The sequence below is a fragment of the Colletotrichum higginsianum genome, chromosome 6, assembly GCF_001672515.1.
Source record: "Colletotrichum higginsianum IMI 349063 chromosome 6, whole genome shotgun sequence".
NCBI lineage: Eukaryota > Fungi > Ascomycota > Sordariomycetes > Glomerellales > Glomerellaceae > Colletotrichum > Colletotrichum higginsianum.
Window position 1 is genome coordinate 983,745 of NC_030959.1, and position 18,478 is coordinate 1,002,222.

General features: G+C 56.5%; 7 protein-coding genes across 7 annotated transcripts; 3 read left to right on the top strand and 4 right to left on the bottom strand.

The window, feature by feature from the left end:
• Nucleotides 1-137: 137 nt before the first annotated feature.
• CH63R_08714 (uncharacterized protein) lies at nt 138-2,834 on the bottom strand (the record flags this gene model as incomplete). Its single annotated transcript, XM_018303688.1, has 1 exon — nt 138-2,834. One exon carries the CDS (start codon nt 2,832-2,834, stop codon nt 138-140), a length of 2,697 nt encoding a protein of 898 aa, XP_018155711.1.
• Nucleotides 2,835-4,056: 1,222 nt separating this feature from the next.
• Nucleotides 4,057-5,534, bottom strand: CH63R_08715 (Initiation factor 2 subunit family protein; the record flags this gene model as incomplete). The annotated part of the gene is made up of 3 exons (XM_018303689.1): nt 4,057-4,156; nt 4,212-5,378; nt 5,440-5,534. 3 exons carry the CDS (start codon nt 5,532-5,534, stop codon nt 4,057-4,059), a joined length of 1,362 nt encoding a protein of 453 aa, XP_018155712.1.
• Nucleotides 5,535-8,673: 3,139 nt separating this feature from the next.
• CH63R_08716 (Dullard-like phosphatase) lies at nt 8,674-10,338 on the top strand (the record flags this gene model as incomplete). The annotated part of the gene is made up of 3 exons (XM_018303690.1): nt 8,674-9,837; nt 9,893-10,121; nt 10,187-10,338. 3 exons carry the CDS (start codon nt 8,674-8,676, stop codon nt 10,336-10,338), a joined length of 1,545 nt encoding a protein of 514 aa, XP_018155713.1.
• Nucleotides 10,339-11,867: 1,529 nt separating this feature from the next.
• CH63R_08717 (Nif domain protein) lies at nt 11,868-12,591 on the top strand (the record flags this gene model as incomplete). The annotated part of the gene is made up of 4 exons (XM_018303691.1): nt 11,868-11,880; nt 12,031-12,099; nt 12,170-12,405; nt 12,457-12,591. The coding sequence occupies 4 exons, from the start codon at nt 11,868-11,870 to the stop codon at nt 12,589-12,591; spliced, it is 453 nt and encodes a 150-aa protein (XP_018155714.1).
• Nucleotides 12,592-13,554: 963 nt separating this feature from the next.
• On the bottom strand, nt 13,555-14,360 carry CH63R_08718 (Ribosomal protein L7Ae/L30e/S12e/Gadd45; the record flags this gene model as incomplete). The annotated part of the gene is made up of 2 exons (XM_018303692.1): nt 13,555-13,964; nt 14,063-14,360. The coding sequence occupies 2 exons, from the start codon at nt 14,358-14,360 to the stop codon at nt 13,555-13,557; spliced, it is 708 nt and encodes a 235-aa protein (XP_018155715.1).
• Nucleotides 14,361-15,090: 730 nt separating this feature from the next.
• CH63R_08719 (Cytochrome b-c1 complex subunit 8) lies at nt 15,091-15,423 on the bottom strand (the record flags this gene model as incomplete). Its single annotated transcript, XM_018303693.1, has 2 exons — nt 15,091-15,145; nt 15,218-15,423. 2 exons carry the CDS (start codon nt 15,421-15,423, stop codon nt 15,091-15,093), a joined length of 261 nt encoding a protein of 86 aa, XP_018155716.1.
• Nucleotides 15,424-16,217: 794 nt separating this feature from the next.
• On the top strand, nt 16,218-17,118 carry CH63R_08720 (Prohibitin-1; the record flags this gene model as incomplete). Its single annotated transcript, XM_018303694.1, has 2 exons — nt 16,218-16,538; nt 16,612-17,118. The coding sequence occupies 2 exons, from the start codon at nt 16,218-16,220 to the stop codon at nt 17,116-17,118; spliced, it is 828 nt and encodes a 275-aa protein (XP_018155717.1).
• Between the last annotated feature and the right edge of the window lie 1,360 nt (nt 17,119-18,478).

Consider the following 18,478-nt stretch of genomic DNA (forward strand, 5'->3'; position numbering starts at 1 on the left):
ACAAAATAGACGAGACAAAAGGTGTTAGTTTTGAATGGAAGCAAAGGAAGGGGGGGAAAGAGCCCCTTGGCCTATCTTTCTACACCTTACATACAACTCCCCCTTTGTGTATGTGTACCCTTATTGTTGTGCTGTCCCTACCACCCGCTAGACTTGCCATCCTCCGCCGCCAGCTCCCTTGCAAACTCGGCGTCCGCCTCGACCCTGAGCTTCTCGACGTTCCTCGACAGCTCGTCGATCTCGTCCTCCATCCTCCGGGCCTCCTCGTCAGCTCTCCCGCCGCTGCCACCGCCCCTTCCCCACCCGCACCGGCCCCTACCGCGACCGTTACCGTCCCTTCCCCCCCCGACAGTGCTACCGCCTCTGATCTCGTTCCTCAGCTTGTCCAGCTCGTCGACCCTCCGGGCAATGTCCATCTCCATCTCCTCCACGGCTTTGAAGAGCGCCTGCGACGGTGGCAAGGCCGGCGTGGATGCCCCTGGACTTCTCTCGTCGTCGCCGCCGCCGCCGCCGCCACCACTGCCGACGGGCCACGCGCCGGATGGATGGAGAGGCCCGCCGGTGAACGGAAACGCACGCTCACCTCCGTGTCCGGGTCCGTGGCCGCGGCCGCGGCCCCATCCCGTCCCGAATCCCGTGCCCCATGGCCCTCCGCCTCCCGGGAACCCGCCCGACGGCGCGAACCCCCTGCCGGGACCGGAGCCCCACGGGAAACTGTTAGGAACGTTCGGCGCGACTATGGGGACGGCCGGTATGGGCGGGGTGTGCATAACGGGCGGCTGTGGCACGAACGGCTGGGGCGCGCCCCATGGTAACGGCGCTGGCATGGGTCCCGGACCAAGGTGGTGGTGGTGATGGTGATGCTGTTGCTGGTGATGTTGTTGCTGGTGCTGGTGACTCCCCCTCGCTCCGCCGTCCCCACCTCCACCACCGCCCCTCCTAGTCCCCCTCTGCTCACGCCTCTCCTCCCTCCTCTGCTCCCTACGCTCCCTCTTCTGTTCCCTGCGGTCTCTCTTCTCCTCTCTGCGCTTCGCGCGCCGCTCCCGCCGTTTCTCCTTACGCGCCGCGCGCTGCAGGCGCTTGAGCTTGCGCCACTCCTGCGTAAGGGCTTTGAGCTCCGCCTTCAGCGCCGCCTCGTCAGCCGTGTTCGGCGCGGCAGATGCGGTAGTTGGGCCGCCGTCCTGCTTCTGCTGCCCCGGCGCATCCGGTGCGGAGCGAATTTCCTCGCGGAGCTGCGCGATGTCGGCCCTCGAGACGGGTTGGTCTGGGTGCGCGAGCCACGACGCCACGCGCTGTTGGTAAACGGGCAGCTGGGCGGCATAGAGGTCCTCGTAATCTGGCAGCGAGCCGACGGATGATGCTGAAGACGTAGAGGAAGAGGACGAGAACGATGATGATGTCGATGATGAGCGCTGGTCGGAAGGGTGTTTGGCTGGTGGGCGACCGCGGCCGCGGCTCCCGCTGTCGTGGCGGAAGTGGGTGTGGGCATGGGCGTGGGCGTGGCTATGGCCGCCCGTGAAGAAGGGGTGCTCGTGCGATCCCGGATGTCCCAATGGCTGAGGAGGATGCGGTCCGGGAGGGAACGGGCCAGGCCCGGGACCGGGACCGAACATTTGTGGAGGTGGCGCGGGCGCCGCAGGGGCCGCTGGGGGGGCAGGCGGGATGGGAGGGTGGGGAGGAGTCCAGCTCGAATTCGGACCGACATAGTGAGGTTGTGCGCGCGGCGTGGTGTTGCTCCCGAACCGGATGCCGTTCTCGTCTGCGATCAGGTTTCCCACCCGGATGCCGTTGCTGCGCGCAACGATGCGGTCGCCGATCGAGATCCCGTCCGGCGTGACCGTGATGCCCCCAAAACTCCAACTGCCCCGGGGTTCGTTCGCACTCTCGCTCAAACCTGGGCCCGGGTGCACGGGGAATGACCCGCGCATTGGGCCGCCGCTTCCCCCGCCCGGGATAGACGGGCTCTCAACGTTCCTGTCGAAAGACCGGTCCCAGGCGCCTGGCATACGCAGCTCGTCAACCGTGGGGTGGAGAGCCACGGCGACGCCGCGTGGGCCGAAGAAGCCCTCGTTCCATTGTGCGATCACGGCCTCCACGTCTTCCCGCCTCAATCCCGAGACGGCGGCCGCTGCGCCGGGGTCGGTGACCGGGTCGGAGCGGATCTGATCCAACTGGGCCGACGCGTGGCTGCTGCTGTTACTTCGCGCACCGCTGGAGGTGTTCCCCGCTCGTCCGCCATGCGACGTGGCGGCGGCGGCAGCGGCGGCGATGGCCTCCTCTTCGGCCTGCAGCTTGCGGTTGATGACGGCCTCGTTCCGCGCGGCGGTGTGGTGTGGGATAAGGCAGTTCGTGAAAGTCGCCCAATCCTGCCGCGTGACGTCGCGGACAGCCCAGGTCGGGGGGCAAGGTATGTCGTCCGGCGTCGTGGAGGGGGTCACAGTGAACAGGTGGACGAGCTGGTCCCGCGGGGACGGAGTGGGCGCGGGCCTGGATTCAAAGTAGGCGGCTGCGAATTCCGAGTGTACTGATGAGGTGGACGCAGGAGCGGCGACGGGGAACTGCGGCGGGCCGCTAGATAGGTTGGGATTCGAATCGCGGTGGTGAGGGCCGGCTGCAGCGGCGGTGGTGCGCGGTGTCAGCGGAGGGGTGTAGATGACTTCGCTGTGAGATGAGGCGTGCGACGAGACGCGCGAGTCGGCGTCGTCCCCATGATGGGAGGGGATGCGCGGTGAGTTCGAGGACGGGTGTGAGCGCTGGCCGGAAGTCGAGTAGATGTCCGTCTCGGAATACGGCGGAGGCGGGACGTCGTCGACGTCAGTCTGCCGCGTCGCCATTTGCGGTGTGGGCTGGCGTGTACACGACGAACTGAGCGGGAGTTATAACTCGTGAAGCTTGAAAAGAGCTGCGGGGCTATCTGGAAGGTCGGAAATGCGGTCTGGAAACCCTTACGGTTTTCTGTTATTTAACACCCTTGCAGTTTTCTTGATGTTCGATGAGTCGGTGACGAAGAAACAAATTGAGAGTAACAGTAAAAGGAAAGAAAGCCAAGGTCAGTGTGAACGGCACAACGGCACATCGGCGGCGGCGTCGTAGAAGGGTGAGGAAAGTGTGGGATCATATGGCATTTTGACAAGCTGGGCTGGCTGAGCTAAATGGGCCAAACTCGGTAGGTAGATAGATGTACTCAGTCATCCTTCTCCTTCATCCCCCCTACCCTCCCCACCCTCCACTTCCATCAACAAGAATCCGAATTCCTCATCCACCCTCAAACCAAGTCCAGTCCCATGCTCCCGCGGTAGCGAACACTGTCTTCTTCCTATCCAGTCGTCCCCCCTTCGCTTCGCGTAGCCTTACCGCGTACACCAAGCTAAGTCCTAGCTATCGAACCACGGTTCATCACTAAAACAGAGGGGAACCCCGCCATCGGGAGCCTAAACGGTGCTGCCGATCCCACGCCGCCAGGCAGATAAAAGATAAGCATCCAGCTTGGTTAGGGGGGACCCTGCGGACGGCGCAGCAGCACCTTCTGCGAGGTGAACGCGTTTCTCGCAACCCAACTTTATCCCTTGAAAAAACCACCGCCGATTCGACGCTTGAAACGATGCGTGGCCCGCAGTCACAACGCGAGCAGGCTGGCTCACTGTGACTGCAGCACGGCTGACGCGGCCCCTCTGAAGGCAGCAATTCCCAGGACGCCATCATCATCATCAGCAGCGGCCCCCTCCTCCACATCAGCCACAGCGGCCTTACCGTTGGAACACCGGACCCTCAAAAAAACACTTGTGTACCACTCCAACTGACGCCGTGCTGCCGACCCAACCGGCCCTAGCCCTTAAACAGGAAGAGCCCAGGGCCAGCCCGCATATTAGTTTACCTGTACAGACCAGGCTATGCATGTGCCTGGATACATTGATGGTTTGGCCCTGGGCCAATACTTCGCTCTCGCCTTCGGGAGGCCGCGAATCCTTCCCAAGGCCGCGGACGCCGCTGTCGCGTCCCGGCAGGCCTCTAAATGTTTCAAGGCGTTTCTTGCGACGTACTTGCGTAGGCGCCACCTCATCGGTCAGCCTCGGTGCTCCACAGATGGAAGTCAACGTCCTCCGGCTTGTAGTGGTCTGCGATGATGGTTGACAGGTGATTGCGAGAGTGCGCGCCGCTATGTGTTCGTTAGATGTGTGGCCCAACATCATGCAACCGCCCATTCAACTTACAGGTTGGTGATATAGGTGTCGAGCAATTCGGGAGGCACGAACTCGCTGGCAGCGCTTCGAACGTCGACACCGTTGACCATGGCTCCGTCTGCAAAGTTCACATGGCCCATGGAGCTGCCCCATTCCACCAGGCTCTCCTCGTCAAAGTAGCTCTCTGGGCAGAGCTTGTAAACACCGCTGAGGATGATTACCGGGTTGCCCTGCTCCTTGGCTGCACGAGCAATGACCCCGGCTCCCGCATCCGTCAGGATGCCGCCATTAGCCAGAACGGCTCTTGCGCTTAAGATGACCTTGTTGATACGTGGCATGTAGGCCATCAAGCCACCATTCAAGATGCTGATGGCGCCGATGCCTGCGGCCCCCAACTTCTTCCTGAACGACGCATAAGGTGCCTCGTTGGCCGAGTTGCGAACGGTTCCGGCAGCAATAAAGACGGTGAACTTTCTCCTCGTCGCGGCGCGCAAGATGAACTTTTGAACCGTAGCAGAGGGCTGGTGCACGAGCACGTAGTCGCCGGGGTGGATCTGAACATCTGCAGCAGCAGCGATCTGGTCGTCGACCTGGCCGATCTCGTCCTTGAGTTCTTCGATACCCTCAATTACCTCCGATCTCAGAGCGTGTACCCTGGTCGACTGTCCGCGGAGTGGAGTCGAGGCGCCCGAGTCCTTGCCGAACGGCGAGCCCGCCATGATGCCGGCGGCGTCCATCGGGGGAGAGGCCTCGAGGAGAGAGAAGAGCGACTTGGAAACGTGGAAAGAGCTCGTGGATGTGAGGGCTCCAGGGCGAACAAGTCTCGGGCCGCTCGAGATGTAGTCTGCGCCGGCATCCTGCTTGGTGTAGGTAGAGGGAGGCCATTGGTGCTCCAGCTTAGAAGGGTCCGGCACCGCTGTTGTCGGCGTCGCTCCTGCCTCTGTGGCGGTCTCGCTGAAATCCTCGTTTCGGTCCTCAGCAGCCTCGTCTCGGATCAGGCTCAATACGCGTCTAACGATGTTGCCGACCACCAGTTCCTTGGGCTGGGCAGCGATGAGGCGCAAGCCGACCTGCTGGACCTTTTCCAGCAACGAATCCACGTCATTCCATTTTGCCTTGGCAACGACCTGGAGGAGTATGTGTGCGGTCGCGACGGCGCAGAGCTCGGAGCCCTGGATCTGTCTTCTCTTCAAGAGCCTGAGTGTCGGATCGGGTTAGTCGACGTTGTGTACAGTGCTGCGGCTGTGAGGGTACGTACGAGATGAGACTGTCGATTGACGCTTCCAAAGTCTTCCCCTTGAAGGTCTTCAGATACCGCTCGAGATCCCCCGCGCTGGGCTTCAGGGTCGCCATTTTCGGTGGGTGCCAATTTCAAGGTCCGAGGCTGGGCAAGGTCGTGTCGCGGGGCTGTCGCGAAGTTTTCAGGAGGCAGTCGGTAGGTCACTGGAGTCGCAATGTATTTTTTGAGATAGATGCAGTGGCCTTCCAGCTGCAGCAACACATTAACGCACAGTGCAGCGGCTGTTCTTGTCGCTTGGTATGGGCCTGATGGTGAATTGGGAAATTGTGCGCAGGTGGTTGTGACTCAACAATGAAGCTCGTGGAGGGACAATCAACCCACCCCTGTCACACTAAAAAATTCGAGGGGCATTGGATGACCGAAGCAGCTCTAGGGGGGGCAGCTGGCGTCAGGGGGTGACGGCTCGCTGGAGCTCGCTCGAAGCTCGGACCGAAGCGGCCGGTGCTTGGGGACATGGGTAATGCACCTCGCGAAGAAAAAACCCACTCTACTATCCAGATGCCCCTCCATCACTGCAAAATGACGTTGGTCACTGAATCGCCGCTGTGAGTGATACGTTAGGGCGCCAGATGGTTGGCCAGTGGTCTGTGAGCTGCCCGTCATCTCGACGAACCAGGTCTACCGACATGATGGAGGAGATAGAAACGAAGGTAAATGTTGCCAGTCAAATTGGGGGTTCCTTTTGAGTTCCTACAAGAAACACAATCCCATCTTTACTCTTTAGTTCTACCCACTTAGGGTTGTCGAGTGTCCTCTTGCGTAGCTGGATTGTGATATATCCTTTCTTCTTCTTTTCGATAGCGACATTTAATACCTAGTACCAGCGCTTCCAGACCTGCTGATTTATGTTTACATATATGTATGCATATATGTGTTCGTTCCCCTTCAATCGCAAAGTCGGATAAGGGACTTCCCGCCTCCGGGTAGCCGCAGGCTGAACAGCACCATCTGATCTCCTATAAGCCGATTACAACAAGAGCTCATTGTCGATGCATTGCATATTGCATTGCATGGACACACCTCAAACCCCGCTCGGTTGAGAGACGCAAGCCATTGCGTGTGTCGTATGGACCCTTGTTTCCGCCCGCTGCGAACTGCCATCAGTCGACGTTGCCGTCTATTAGAACGGCTTGCAGCAATTGTTAAAGAACGTTGGGTTGAGATGGGTATCGTCGACTTGAGCATACGAAACAAGGCAAATCAGCCCAGATAGCAACAATGCTGGGCGATGTCAGAGCACTGTGCCCAACGCGGTATCGATACTAGCTATGCCCAGGGAAGTGACAGTGTCCAACCAATCGTCTAGCGGCGCCACTACCATGTCAATAATCCCCAACGGCTCTTCGTTTTGTACCGCTCCCGAGGCAGTCCTGCCACTCTCGCGATGGGTGGAGTTGCAGATAGAGGGGTTGCTGTCAGAGTTGAATAACGGGGCTGACCATCAACTCAGAGCGAATAGCTAGGCGGCACCAGGAGACGGATACGAAGATACAGATGGATCGGAGTTGTGACACCCAAAAGGGTCCGTATCCCGCCAAAGGCTCTCGAACTACATATGTATCCGTACGTTGCCTGCAGCCCCCGGCTCTGTTCAATCAAAAGTCTCAACAACAAAGACAAAAGTGGAGTTGTTGGTCTTTCACATGAAAAGAGCACATGCTGCCCGCCAGGGTGGCTCGGGAATCGGCCGATGGACGCTTTCACTCATGTCAGAAGTCAACGAACAGCCAAAGTCGATGGGGGAAAAAAAATTCTCTCCGAGGCGAAAGCCAGGCGGGGGGGGACCAGCTCAGAGGAGAGGGTCAGAGGGAAGACAACTGACTGCAACCGCCTTGCAGACCCATAGTGGCTTCGGGATCCGCGTGTCTCTAGGTAGTAGTGTATCCGTCCCTCCAGTTTGTGTTGGGGAAGACCACCTTAGAATGTGGGCTGAGTGAGGTACAGTTGGTAGGTACCCTACCTACCTGCCTGTGTATCGGTGCATAGATTACGTAGCCGCTTGGCGGCAGCTGGCTCCCTTGCTCTCCCTCCTCTCTGTAGTAAACTGCCTGCTGGCAAGTCAGAAGATGAGGCGCAACGTGACAGGAAGAAAACGAGAGGCAACGCCTAAAGGGGGAACTGGACGATTCGAGATTCGACACGTGAACCTATCTTCATTCCACTTCCCCCACAAGGGTCAGCAGGCTATGTAACCCCAGTACTGTATCAAAGCTGCTACCCACGCAAGACTGAACCAGAATACCACACGTGTATTGGCACAGCAGACCAAAAGTGCAGAGTGTTGAGCTACTTGCTGCTGTCCCCCTCCCTGACTCTCGCAGCTGCTCCTCTTCCGCAGCTTCCACTGGGGCGTCGTGGGAATCAATCGGGCTCTCTGCCACTCACTCTACTTACCTACCTAAGATACCTTACCTAGGTACGTTACTCACCTACCCACCTGGGTACCTCGAGGCAGTAGATACTCCAAGGCACTCTTGACTCTGGGCGGCCCCGGACGCATGGTTGTCACCTCCAATCAGAAGCAACTTCCCTGTCCATCTCAACCATTAACCACCCATTCATTGCGCGCCCTACCGCATCCCGGCCGCCTCAATACCTCCAACTCCCGAGAGCCCGACTGTCCCTTTCCCTCTGCAGCATACTCAACTTTCCTCCTCTCTGATCTGACACCTCACACACGGCCTAGTCGTCAGGTTTGCGCAGACGGCCACAACTCGCTTTTTAGTGTTCGTTAGCACCAGACGGACGAACCTTTTTTTGCCAGCGCCACCACTTCGCGCTTGATTACTTTACTTTACTTGGGCCTCGTTATTCGTTTATGGCGAGCTGAGTGTTGCCGCTCCTTGCACTTCGACTCTGGACCTGGGGGGAAAACATCTGGCCAACCCACGACCTGGAACTCTTTCGGGACCATCGCAGACTCGATTCCCCACCATCAGCAATCTGCCCTCCCGAATCGAACCTCAGCGACGAACAGACAGACGATTGGCATCCGTACACTCTTTCCCTTCGACTGCGTCCTTCGCTGCTGCACGACGCCCGCTTCCCCTGACGCGACTGTTAGCCCATCGTCTACTCTGTCGCGCGGAACGTCTGGAACATTCCTGACCACCGATACCACCCCTTACTACCGAACCCCCGACCTCTCCCGGCCTTTTTCGTCCCCGATTCGCTACCCGTCGTCGAGCCTTCATGCCTCATGGATTGTACATGCTGTCAAAGATGAACTCCCTGAACATCATCACCTCTCGCGTCTCTCCGCCGCCCAGCCCGGTTGCTTCGCGATCTAACTCCATCAGCTCCCTGGGTTTAGCCGTACAATCCGACGACCAGCGCGGCGGCGAAAGCGCAGAGAACCACGGCGACGATGACCAAGACGACGAGACGTTTCCACTCGAGAAGTCCGCCTTCGAGCAGCGCAACGACAGCCATGGGATGGACCTCGCCAGCGAAGCAACGCCGTTGATAGGCGAATCGACAGACCCGAGCTTGAGGTCAACCACATGGCACTCCCTGCCGCGGCGCATCGCTGCCGGTTTCATCAACTCGCTCCGCTGGGTCTTGTCCATATTGGCCGTCCCGGGTGTCTATCTGATCTCATGTTTGTGCGACGAACGAGGAAACTTTGCGCCCTTCTTTCAGTTTAAAAAGCTGTTGGGATTTCACGACGGAAACGGGAAGCTTGCGACAGACTACCCTGACGCCATGGACGAAAAGTCTGGTCGCCAGGGAAGTGCTGGATATGGAGGCGTTACTTACTCGAGGCCAATGGGATCCTCTGGGTCTTCTTCGTCAGGTGTATCTTCGGAATCAGAATCGGATGCAGACCGCCAACGCCGGGGTTCTTCTAGTCGGCACTCCCGCTCGAAATCCGCTTCCGAGGAGATTGCGCCTGCACGGAGGTCCATACGCATAAAACTACACAGCGATGATGCCCTGCCTCAGCGTAAGCATAGGAAAACGCAATCTGCAGCAGCACGCTCCAAGGGCAACGGCGAACCCGGCTCCTCCGACATATCCGCACAGCTCAAGTCGCCGACATCTCCCGCTGGCGCGCTGACCCGTTATCCCAAGACGCCGGCCCCGCCTCGCCCCTTAATTCCTCGCAGACAGCCTTCGTACCTCAACCTTGAACCTTCGACCGACCCCAAATACCAGAAGACGCTGATTCTGGACCTCGACGAGACTCTGATTCACAGCATGTCCAAGGGGGGACGCATGAGCACCGGGCACATGGTTGAGGTCAGACTGAGTCAGACCTACGTGGGCGCCGGAGGACAAACGTCTATCGGACCGCAGCATCCTATTCTCTACTGGGTCAACAAGCGCCCGCACTGCGATGACTTCCTGCGCCGGGTAAGAAGCCGTCGCAACCGAACTATGTGCTACATATCGCTAACATTTCCTCAAGGTTTGCAAATGGTACAACTTAGTTGTCTTCACAGCTTCGGTTCAAGAATACGCAGATCCCGTCATTGACTGGTTGGAAGCCGAGAGGAAGTTTTTTTCGGCGCGATACTACCGACAGCACTGCACATTCCGGCAAGGAGCCTTTATCAAAGACCTCAGCTCGGTTGAACCAGATTTGAGCAAGGTTATGATCTTGGACAATAGTCCGTTGAGTTATATGTTTCATCAAGGTATGTGGGATCGGCGCGTGCTGCTTGAGTCCTGGGAATGTCATCTGACGTGCGTCCTCCGATAGATAATGCGATTCCTATCCAAGGGTGGATCAACGATCCGACGGACAACGACCTCTTGCACCTGGTGCCACTGCTCGAAGGTTTACAGTATGTTTCGGATGTGAGGGCGCTACTTGCATTGCGCGGAGGCGAGGACGGTCAGCACATGGCGTAGAGTTTGGGTCTGTAGAAGGAACTTTGGTGTACTGGCATGGGAACAACGAGGCGAACACCGACGGCTTCAACTACGTGGTGTAGGTCTGTATTAATATTTGATAAAGTGACGGGAGACAAGGAATTCTTGTGGTGGTACGACGTGTCGTCGGCACGGCTCTGCAAAGCTTCAGGAACACATGCCAGGGCACCAGCCTTTTAGCGATTGCCAAAGTCCATACAAAAAGTTGTCGCGTGTTTGTGAGATAGTATTGCAGCGTTTGGCACTCGATAGATGGCGAATGTTGTTTCTGGTCAGTGTTGATATTGAACGTCCGCCAGCCCGGCGACACGTCCGTTTGTCTCTGCTCTCTATGCGCCGGGGCTTGATTAACGTGGGACCTGCCGAGGGCGACTCTGACGGACAACATAACATGCGGGAATGATACAATGTGTACGTAAGGGCCCCGGTCGCCGGAGCTACATCCAGAAGCCATCTGCGTTGGCGGCAATTGAGGCGCAGTCCGAATGGGCCCGACATGGATATGATACAGAATGGTCTGGCGAAAAGGTGAATCTGCCTTGACCGTGGGAGGCAAGAAACGAAATCCCATCTGTACCATCTCGATCATTTTTATCCGCATAATCTCCACCAAGATGGATTTGCTTTGCACATTTGCTTTGCAAGCGCAGGTGCAGTACAGGGAGTCGTGGAGGACATGCTCCGAGACCGTCACAGAGCAAGCATCTAGCAGGCATTAAGCACAGAAACGATGTGCTAGTCAAATCCCAGGCCGACACTGGATGGGAGGTGGACGGGCTAGAAGCGGGTAGTTGGTCAGGGGGAGTATATGGCTAGGGAGAGATGTCCATGAGAAGAGTCTCGACCAATTATCGGAGCATATGTGGGTCATGGGTGGGTTCAGCGGGGGAAGTAGGTGGTGACATCATGGCACAGGTGACGACACCACGACATCGACCACTGGGGAGGAGAGAAAGGGGCATGGCGCGATTTGGGAAAGCTTGGGACACAAGCGGCAGAGACAGCAGCAGCACACATTGCACAAGCAGGAATCAGAAGCGGAAAACCAGGAGGGAGAGCACAGTGACATAGCTTTTGGTGCTTACCACCCGCACCCTGCTTGTACCATGCCGGCTGCTTTCTAGCTGCGCGCCGCCTTTTGCCTGAGGTGACAAGGAAAGGGCAAAGTGGCAGAGAAACAGGCCTCCAGGGACAACCGATGATGGAATGAGACCTCGATCTGGCCGGCTGGGCCACCTTCCCAAGCGCCTCCCAGCTCGAGGTAGCTAGCTTCTGTTTCGCCTAGGACGAACGGGGGGGAAGCACGACGCACTTGCCTTGCTCCGGTTACTTACCAAATCAAGCTTGCATGTAGAGGCTGAGGTCACAAGTAGCTCACACCACCCGACATGCCGGCACATAAAAGCCCTTCCCTCCCACCCCTTTGCTCCCAAGCTCCTGTTTACATCATTCAAACAGACCAATCGATTCTTGCTTCTACACCATAAGATACCCAAAAACTTGCAAACATGTCTCTGCACTGTAAGCCGACATCCTCCCCGACAAGAGAGCTAGGGATTCGTATTCCGAGAATTACAATCCCGATGCGGTCCATCCAAGACGCGCCTTTGATGGACTTGAGACTCGATTTCGAAACAAAGAAACCAAACCGCTGACAACATGCCTCCATAGACCTCCCCCCCGTCAAGCCTTCGGCCATCGCCCTCGGCACCATCTTCAACCACACTGCCGAGCTTGCTGGTATGGATCTCCTTGTTACCTACTGCACAATGCTCTAGACCCGGTCAACTGACACATTTCCTTTTGGCAGTCTTGACTCCCATCTTCGGCGCGACTTACCAGCGCGCTAAGGCCGCCAACACCAAGGAGGAGTTCGCTCGCTCCAAGGAGGCTCAAGGTGCTGCCGTCGCTTGGGGTACTTCCCTCGTCGGCTCTGCTCTCCAGTCATATGGTGTCGGTGCCCTCATCAACGCCACTGGTACCTTGTCGTACAAGGGCGCTGCCTACCTGGGCTCTTTGATCTTCTTCGCTACCTCTGCCCCCGGAGTATGTCCTTTCAATTTCCTCAAATATGATCCAGACACTAATGAAACGTAGTACATCTCCCAGGTCTTTGTCGAGAAGCGCCCTGTTGATACTGTCGGCGTCAGCGTCCTGGCCAAGGTCATCGAGACCGTCGGCCTGTCGGTCTTCCTCACCTGGTGGGGCACCCGCACCAACCCCTTCGACTAAAGGGTTTAATGTGTTATGAATTCCGTCAAGCGTCCAAGGACATGGATTGCTCTTGTGCTATTATAGTTGGGTCGGATGGGATGTGGTCATGGAGTTAAAGAAAGCCCATAATTGCGGCTAGGGTCATTGCCATGTACCTACATTTTTACGTCTGCTCGAGCCATGATTCTTCAATTGACTAAATTAAGTCAAGCCATCGCTCAACATCAAACATACTCGTGAGAATTTACCTATTGTACCCGACGCATCTTACTTGTTGCACATGATTAGGTGGCAGGGAACTTAGTACCGATTGCCATGAGTGACTCTTGACTGGGCCATTTACCAATCAGTTGTCAGCTGAACTTAGATGGGTTGGCAGAGGGTTGATAGACGATGAGTAGTGCAGCGACCAGGCCAACATGAGCCCTGCCTTCGGTTGTCAGTCTGGCGAGATTATGGGAAACTGTCGTTAGCTTTCGCGCGACACCTGGTCACGGCCTCACTTAGCATTCTCGACACCTCGTGTCTGAGACGCAAATTTAGGGTCCTCCACACCTCCGCACCCTAAAGGTTCCAACGGAGGTTGTAATGATTGAAAATCATTTATTGGGTTCGAGTAGCAGAAGAAAAGCTACCCAGCGCAGCAAGAAAGACGTGCCCTAGAACGCCGATATCTTCTTTTTTTTCCCTCCAGCCAGATTCCCGTATGTCCGCGCCGCATTTGGCAAAAATAAGGAATCGTGCATATAATACAACTCCTCTCCAAAGCCGTTACTGTTTGCGATCATGAACCACGCTTCCCCGTTGGTCAAGGTGACGGGAACGAAGCGTGGCAGATGTTACCTCCCCGGTGACATTAGTCGTTGCAAGTCAAGGAATGTCATCCTCGTGCCTGGTTCGATAAATCGCCCCGTCTGCGTCTTCACATGGTGTGACGCGCTGTGAGACGAAGCCATGTCCGTACCCTTCAGGAGCCGGCATCTAGGCCCAGAAGGACTGCTTGGCGGTCTCCTTCTGCACGAGCTTAACGAGCGCGGCGTAGACCTCAGAGTAGTCCTCGCCGTCGTCCTCCTCGTCGTCCTTGGCGTCAGACTTCTTCTCGGCCTTCTTGGCGTCGGCGGCGGAGCGCTTCTCCGAGACCATGACGACCGAGGTCGGGCGCTTCGTCTTGGCGGCGGCGCCGAGCTCGGCGCGCGAGGGGACGAAGATGTAGGGAACGTTGTGGTCCTCACAGAGGACGGGCAGGTGGGAGATGACGTCCATGGGGGAGATGTCGCCGGCAATGATAACAACGCCAGGGAAGGCGGTGTTACCGGGGCCGGCGGCGGGGGACTTGCGGAGGGTCTTGACGACCTCCTTGACGCCGCGCTTGAGGGTGTTGTTCTTGGCGGCTGTTGCGGTGCGGTGTCAGTTTGCTTGGTCTTGAACCATGAGAGATACAAAATGGCACTCCGTTAGAGGGAGGTTAAAGACTTGTGACAAAACGTACCCTTGCGGATGGACTTCATGACCTTCTTCATGGCCTTGTCATCAGCCAATGGCACGGCGAAGGGCACGAGAGCGCCGACGACGGGAAGGCCGTCGGCGGTGGACTTGGACGCGATCTCGCCGCTAGCGACGGCGGTGGCGGCAACATCGGCCTGGAGGTGCTCATCGAGGGCGCGCTCGAGCTTCTCCTTCTTGTCCTTCTTATCCTTCTTGTCCTTCTTGTCCTTCTTGATGGCGCCGTCGGACACGGATCGCTTCTTGTCCTTCTTCTCCTTTCTATCGGGCTTCTCGGCGGCCATTGTGAAGGTTTTTCCGGGGGGGGGGGCGGTGCTTTTGTTGGCTGGAGGTGCTTCGAAGTGCGAAAGGCGGAGGAGGTCCGACGAAGAGAATGGAAGGACTCGGTGGATTGGCGGCGGCGGTAGTTGAAGCTTTCGGCGGGACAAGGTCGATTTGCTGAAGCTCAATTTTTTTTTCCAGAGCCCATGCAGCTTTTTCGGCGGTGCCCCACCGTGCAAGCCATGTGCCAAGAGTGCTCCCGGAATTATGGTATATCCGTGCCGTTTAAGCTCACAGGATTTTGAGAGATACTCACGTGATGTAGACCAACCAATCGCAGCTTAGATGTTCGGCAAATGTCAGCGCATCCTCGTTAAGTGATTCTGCCTGTCTTCGGAGGGCTTGGTCGACTCCCAGGCAATGTCAACCAAAGACGTAGAAAATATACGTTTTAGCTTATAGGTTTACACGGATTATGGACCTAGTAGCAGGAAAGCAAGCAGTCTGATGCTATGTTTTTCGAATCAGATCATTGAATACTGTCTTACTAAAACCTACAAGCTTTGGGGGTCGATATATTGCATTCACTGTTTTGCAAGTCAACAGCGGCCGAAAGTACAATGTTTGAAATCGTCAAAAAATTGGGGTTCTATTCCATATCTCCCCTCTACGTAGTTGATATACACATGTTTTGACACAGGGAATCGTTGTCCGCCTCTAGCTCTCGCCATTCACCATTGTCGAAAATTGTATTTACTCCTCATCGGCGAACTCGGCGCGGCCCTGCTTGGAGTTCAGGTAGTGGTTGCTGAATCACTTGTTAATACCAGATCTTACTTAGGCTCATCTCTGGAGCGAGCGTTCGGAAGGGGTGACGAACCGGTGGATGGCCCAGTCCATGATGTACCAGCCGGCAAGCAGAGGAGGGACGACGTAGAGGATCTGGGCGCTGGTGCGGCGCCAGGTGTTGAAGACGGCGTCGTGGGCAGCGCCGGCAAAGGGGTTCTGACGGTTGGGGGTAATGCCGAAGGTGATGATGCCTCTCTGCTTCTCGCCGCCTGCAAATCCGTCAGCTTGCTGTCCCATACATCAATAATTCCATTCATATCGTCTCGGAGTTGAGCCGCGTGTCGACATCCTCATCGGTATCATCGTATCTAGTCGGCCGGTCCCAGGATGCATCGCTCAAGCGCGTCGCCATCTCGCTTCGACATCGAGCAAATTGTAACAAAACGTACCAATGTGTCCCCACCAGCCGAGGTGGCTATCGCGATGTCAGCGGCATGCACCCAAAGCACAATTGATGGCAGCACAAAGCGGCGGGCAGACGGAATCATCTCGGCCTCTCAATCTGAAAAGCCCGCACGCCCTTCCGGTCCCCTTCGCCCAATTGGCCTCGAACGGGGCGTCACTTACTGGTTGTACTTTCCGTGAGGGACGCTGGGTCCTCCCATAAGAGCTTGCGTAGGTCTCATCGTGGCGGCGTGTGGTGGACGGTGATGTGTGACCGGGTTGAAAGTCGTTAAGCTGGCGGTCGGAATGGGTCGAATCAGACGAGGTTCAAATCTTGTCCCCTTCCTGCCGAACCCGAACGCTGAGGTGCACGTCCCAAAGTAGACTAGCGCTTTTTGCGCTTTCGAACCGTCACCAGTGCACCACCACCCTCCGACCACCCCGGTCGAAAGTCCCAAAATTCCATGACGGAGCTTACCGCGAGAGGAGCTTTCGACAGCTTCATCCGTCCTTACACTGCACAACTAAGCCCACCATCCACGTCCAAAAGCCCAGTCGGATAGCCCGCGATCTCCGCCAACGGACTGAACCGCTTCGTCAACAGTTTCTCCCGCTGAATAAACTCCCCGTTTTCCGCTTCTCAAACCATGGCTCAAGCTCTGGGCTTTGCGTACCGTATGGCCGTCCCCGCGGCCATCGGTGTCGCGGTGCTGCAGTCGTCGATCTACGATGTCAAGGGTGGATCCAGGGCCGTCATCTTCGACAGGCTGTCTGGTGTCAAGGAGACTGTCATTAACGAGGGCACGCACTTTCTCGTACCGTGGCTGCAGAGAAGCATCGTCTTCGACGTGCGGACAAAGCCCAGAAACATCGCCACGACGACGGGTAGCAAGGATCTCCAGATGGTCAGCTTGACCCTCCGTGTGCTGCACCGTCCTGAAGTTCAGGCCCTTCCCAAGATCTACCAGGTAAGTCAAAAGCTTTTGCACAAGCTCGCCAACCACGACGACGACAAGAACGAGATTCTAACTATGCTGCCAGAACCTTGGCCAAGACTACGACGAGAGAGTCCTCCCCTCCATTGGCAACGAAGTCCTCAAGTCCATCGTCGCGCAGTTCGACGCCGCCGAGCTCATCACTCAGCGTGAGGCCGTCTCGCAGCGCATCAGCTCCGACCTGCGCAAGCGCGCCGCCGAGTTCAACATCGCCCTCGAGGACGTCTCCATCACGCACATGACCTTCGGCAAGGAGTTTACCAAGGCCGTCGAGCAGAAGCAGATCGCTCAGCAGGACGCTGAGCGCGCGCGCTTCATCGTCGAGAAGGCTGAGCAGGAACGCCAGGCCAACGTCATTCGCGCCGAGGGCGAGGCCGAGAGTGCCGAGACCATCAGCAAGGCCATCGCCAAGAACGGCGACGGTCTTGTCCAGATCAGAAAGATCGAGGCCAGCAGGGACATCGCCGCGACGCTGGCTGCGAATCCCAACGTTGTTTACCTGCCCAGTGGCGGCAAGAGCGGTAGCCAGATGCTGTTGAACGTTGGACGTTGAGTGGGGTGCGAAGTGGCCGGATGAGAGAAGAAAAGGCGATGCTGTATTATAGACTTTGAAGGCAAGTCACCGCTTCAATAAGTGTAATCATAGGGCAATGAATCCTGCCTCCTTTCCATGAACCGAGCCTGCAATGGTGTCATCTGCTGCGCTGTATATATATGCGACAGCAAGCGACTTGTGACAACATGAAAGCGTGTTGTCGATCATAGACTTTGTTGTCACTGATGTTTGATTGCTGAGAGTTTGTCCCTTTCGACCGAACCGTCTCGAACGGGGTGAACAAGTGCAAGCCACTAACCCCAAGCGCGCTTCGCAGATATGTAGGCCTACGGCGGTCCGTTAGAAGCTGTTCGGATGCTACGTCCTCATGTCCATGGAAGACATCTGAACCATTGGGGCGATGCGGTATAGGAAGATTGATGTTTCAAGACAACTGGTACAAACCGGGTGCCTGGTCCGTTGAGTAAGACTAGCCGATGGGTATCTATTTACATGTGCATAGCAAAACCATCCTATTTTTTCTTAAGAACAGAAGTTCAAGCATGTTATCGCAGCCTCAGAGCCCGATCCCACCCGCCAACAAGCCTCCAAACCCAGGGTAGAGATACAGGATAAGATGACATCCATTTTCTTTCTCTCCTTCTTCTTATGCGGGTTTGCGCCTTTCCATTTCTCCCCTTCTTTCTGTTTTCAATCAGTGGTTATCAAGAAAACATGTTTGAGTGAAATCCCTCTACTTCAATGCAGAACGACAAGTGAGACAATGTTTGAGTTTACTTTCTTCAAATATGTTGATCAGATTGATGTTCAAGCAACGTGAGTGCCTTCGAGACCTGGGCGTGCATCATACCGTGTGAGCGCTGTGGGTCAGACGTACTTAGGTGTCTGATTATGGATCCCTGACATCAATATCCGATATGGTGTAGTGGTCAACATGATGCCCTCTCATCTCTTTGAGAGGTTAGGCATAGCCCCGAGTTCGATTCTCGGTTTCGGAACTTTTGCGCCCTCGAGAGATTGATTCTTTTGTTTTTTGAAATCTCTTTTCCAAGGTTTGCTTGCTGCCAGCGTCCTCTTCGTTGGGGTGCTGTGTGTGCTAGGGTGCTTCCCTTCAGGGGAGGGGCGTGCAAAATTGCACTTTACCGAGCAGCGGCAGGTACAATAAACGCGTTCAATACGCTCAGAATGATATAGTCACTTGAAAGAAACAAACAACGATGTAATTCGAAACGGTCCCAGGCACAACTCTAGATAGAGTACAACGCGTTTGCTGTCCTTGTGTCGAAGAGTTATTTGACCCAGTATCTCACTCACTGTGCTCTCATCGGAAGGGCGTAGACGATGTACATGTCACGGA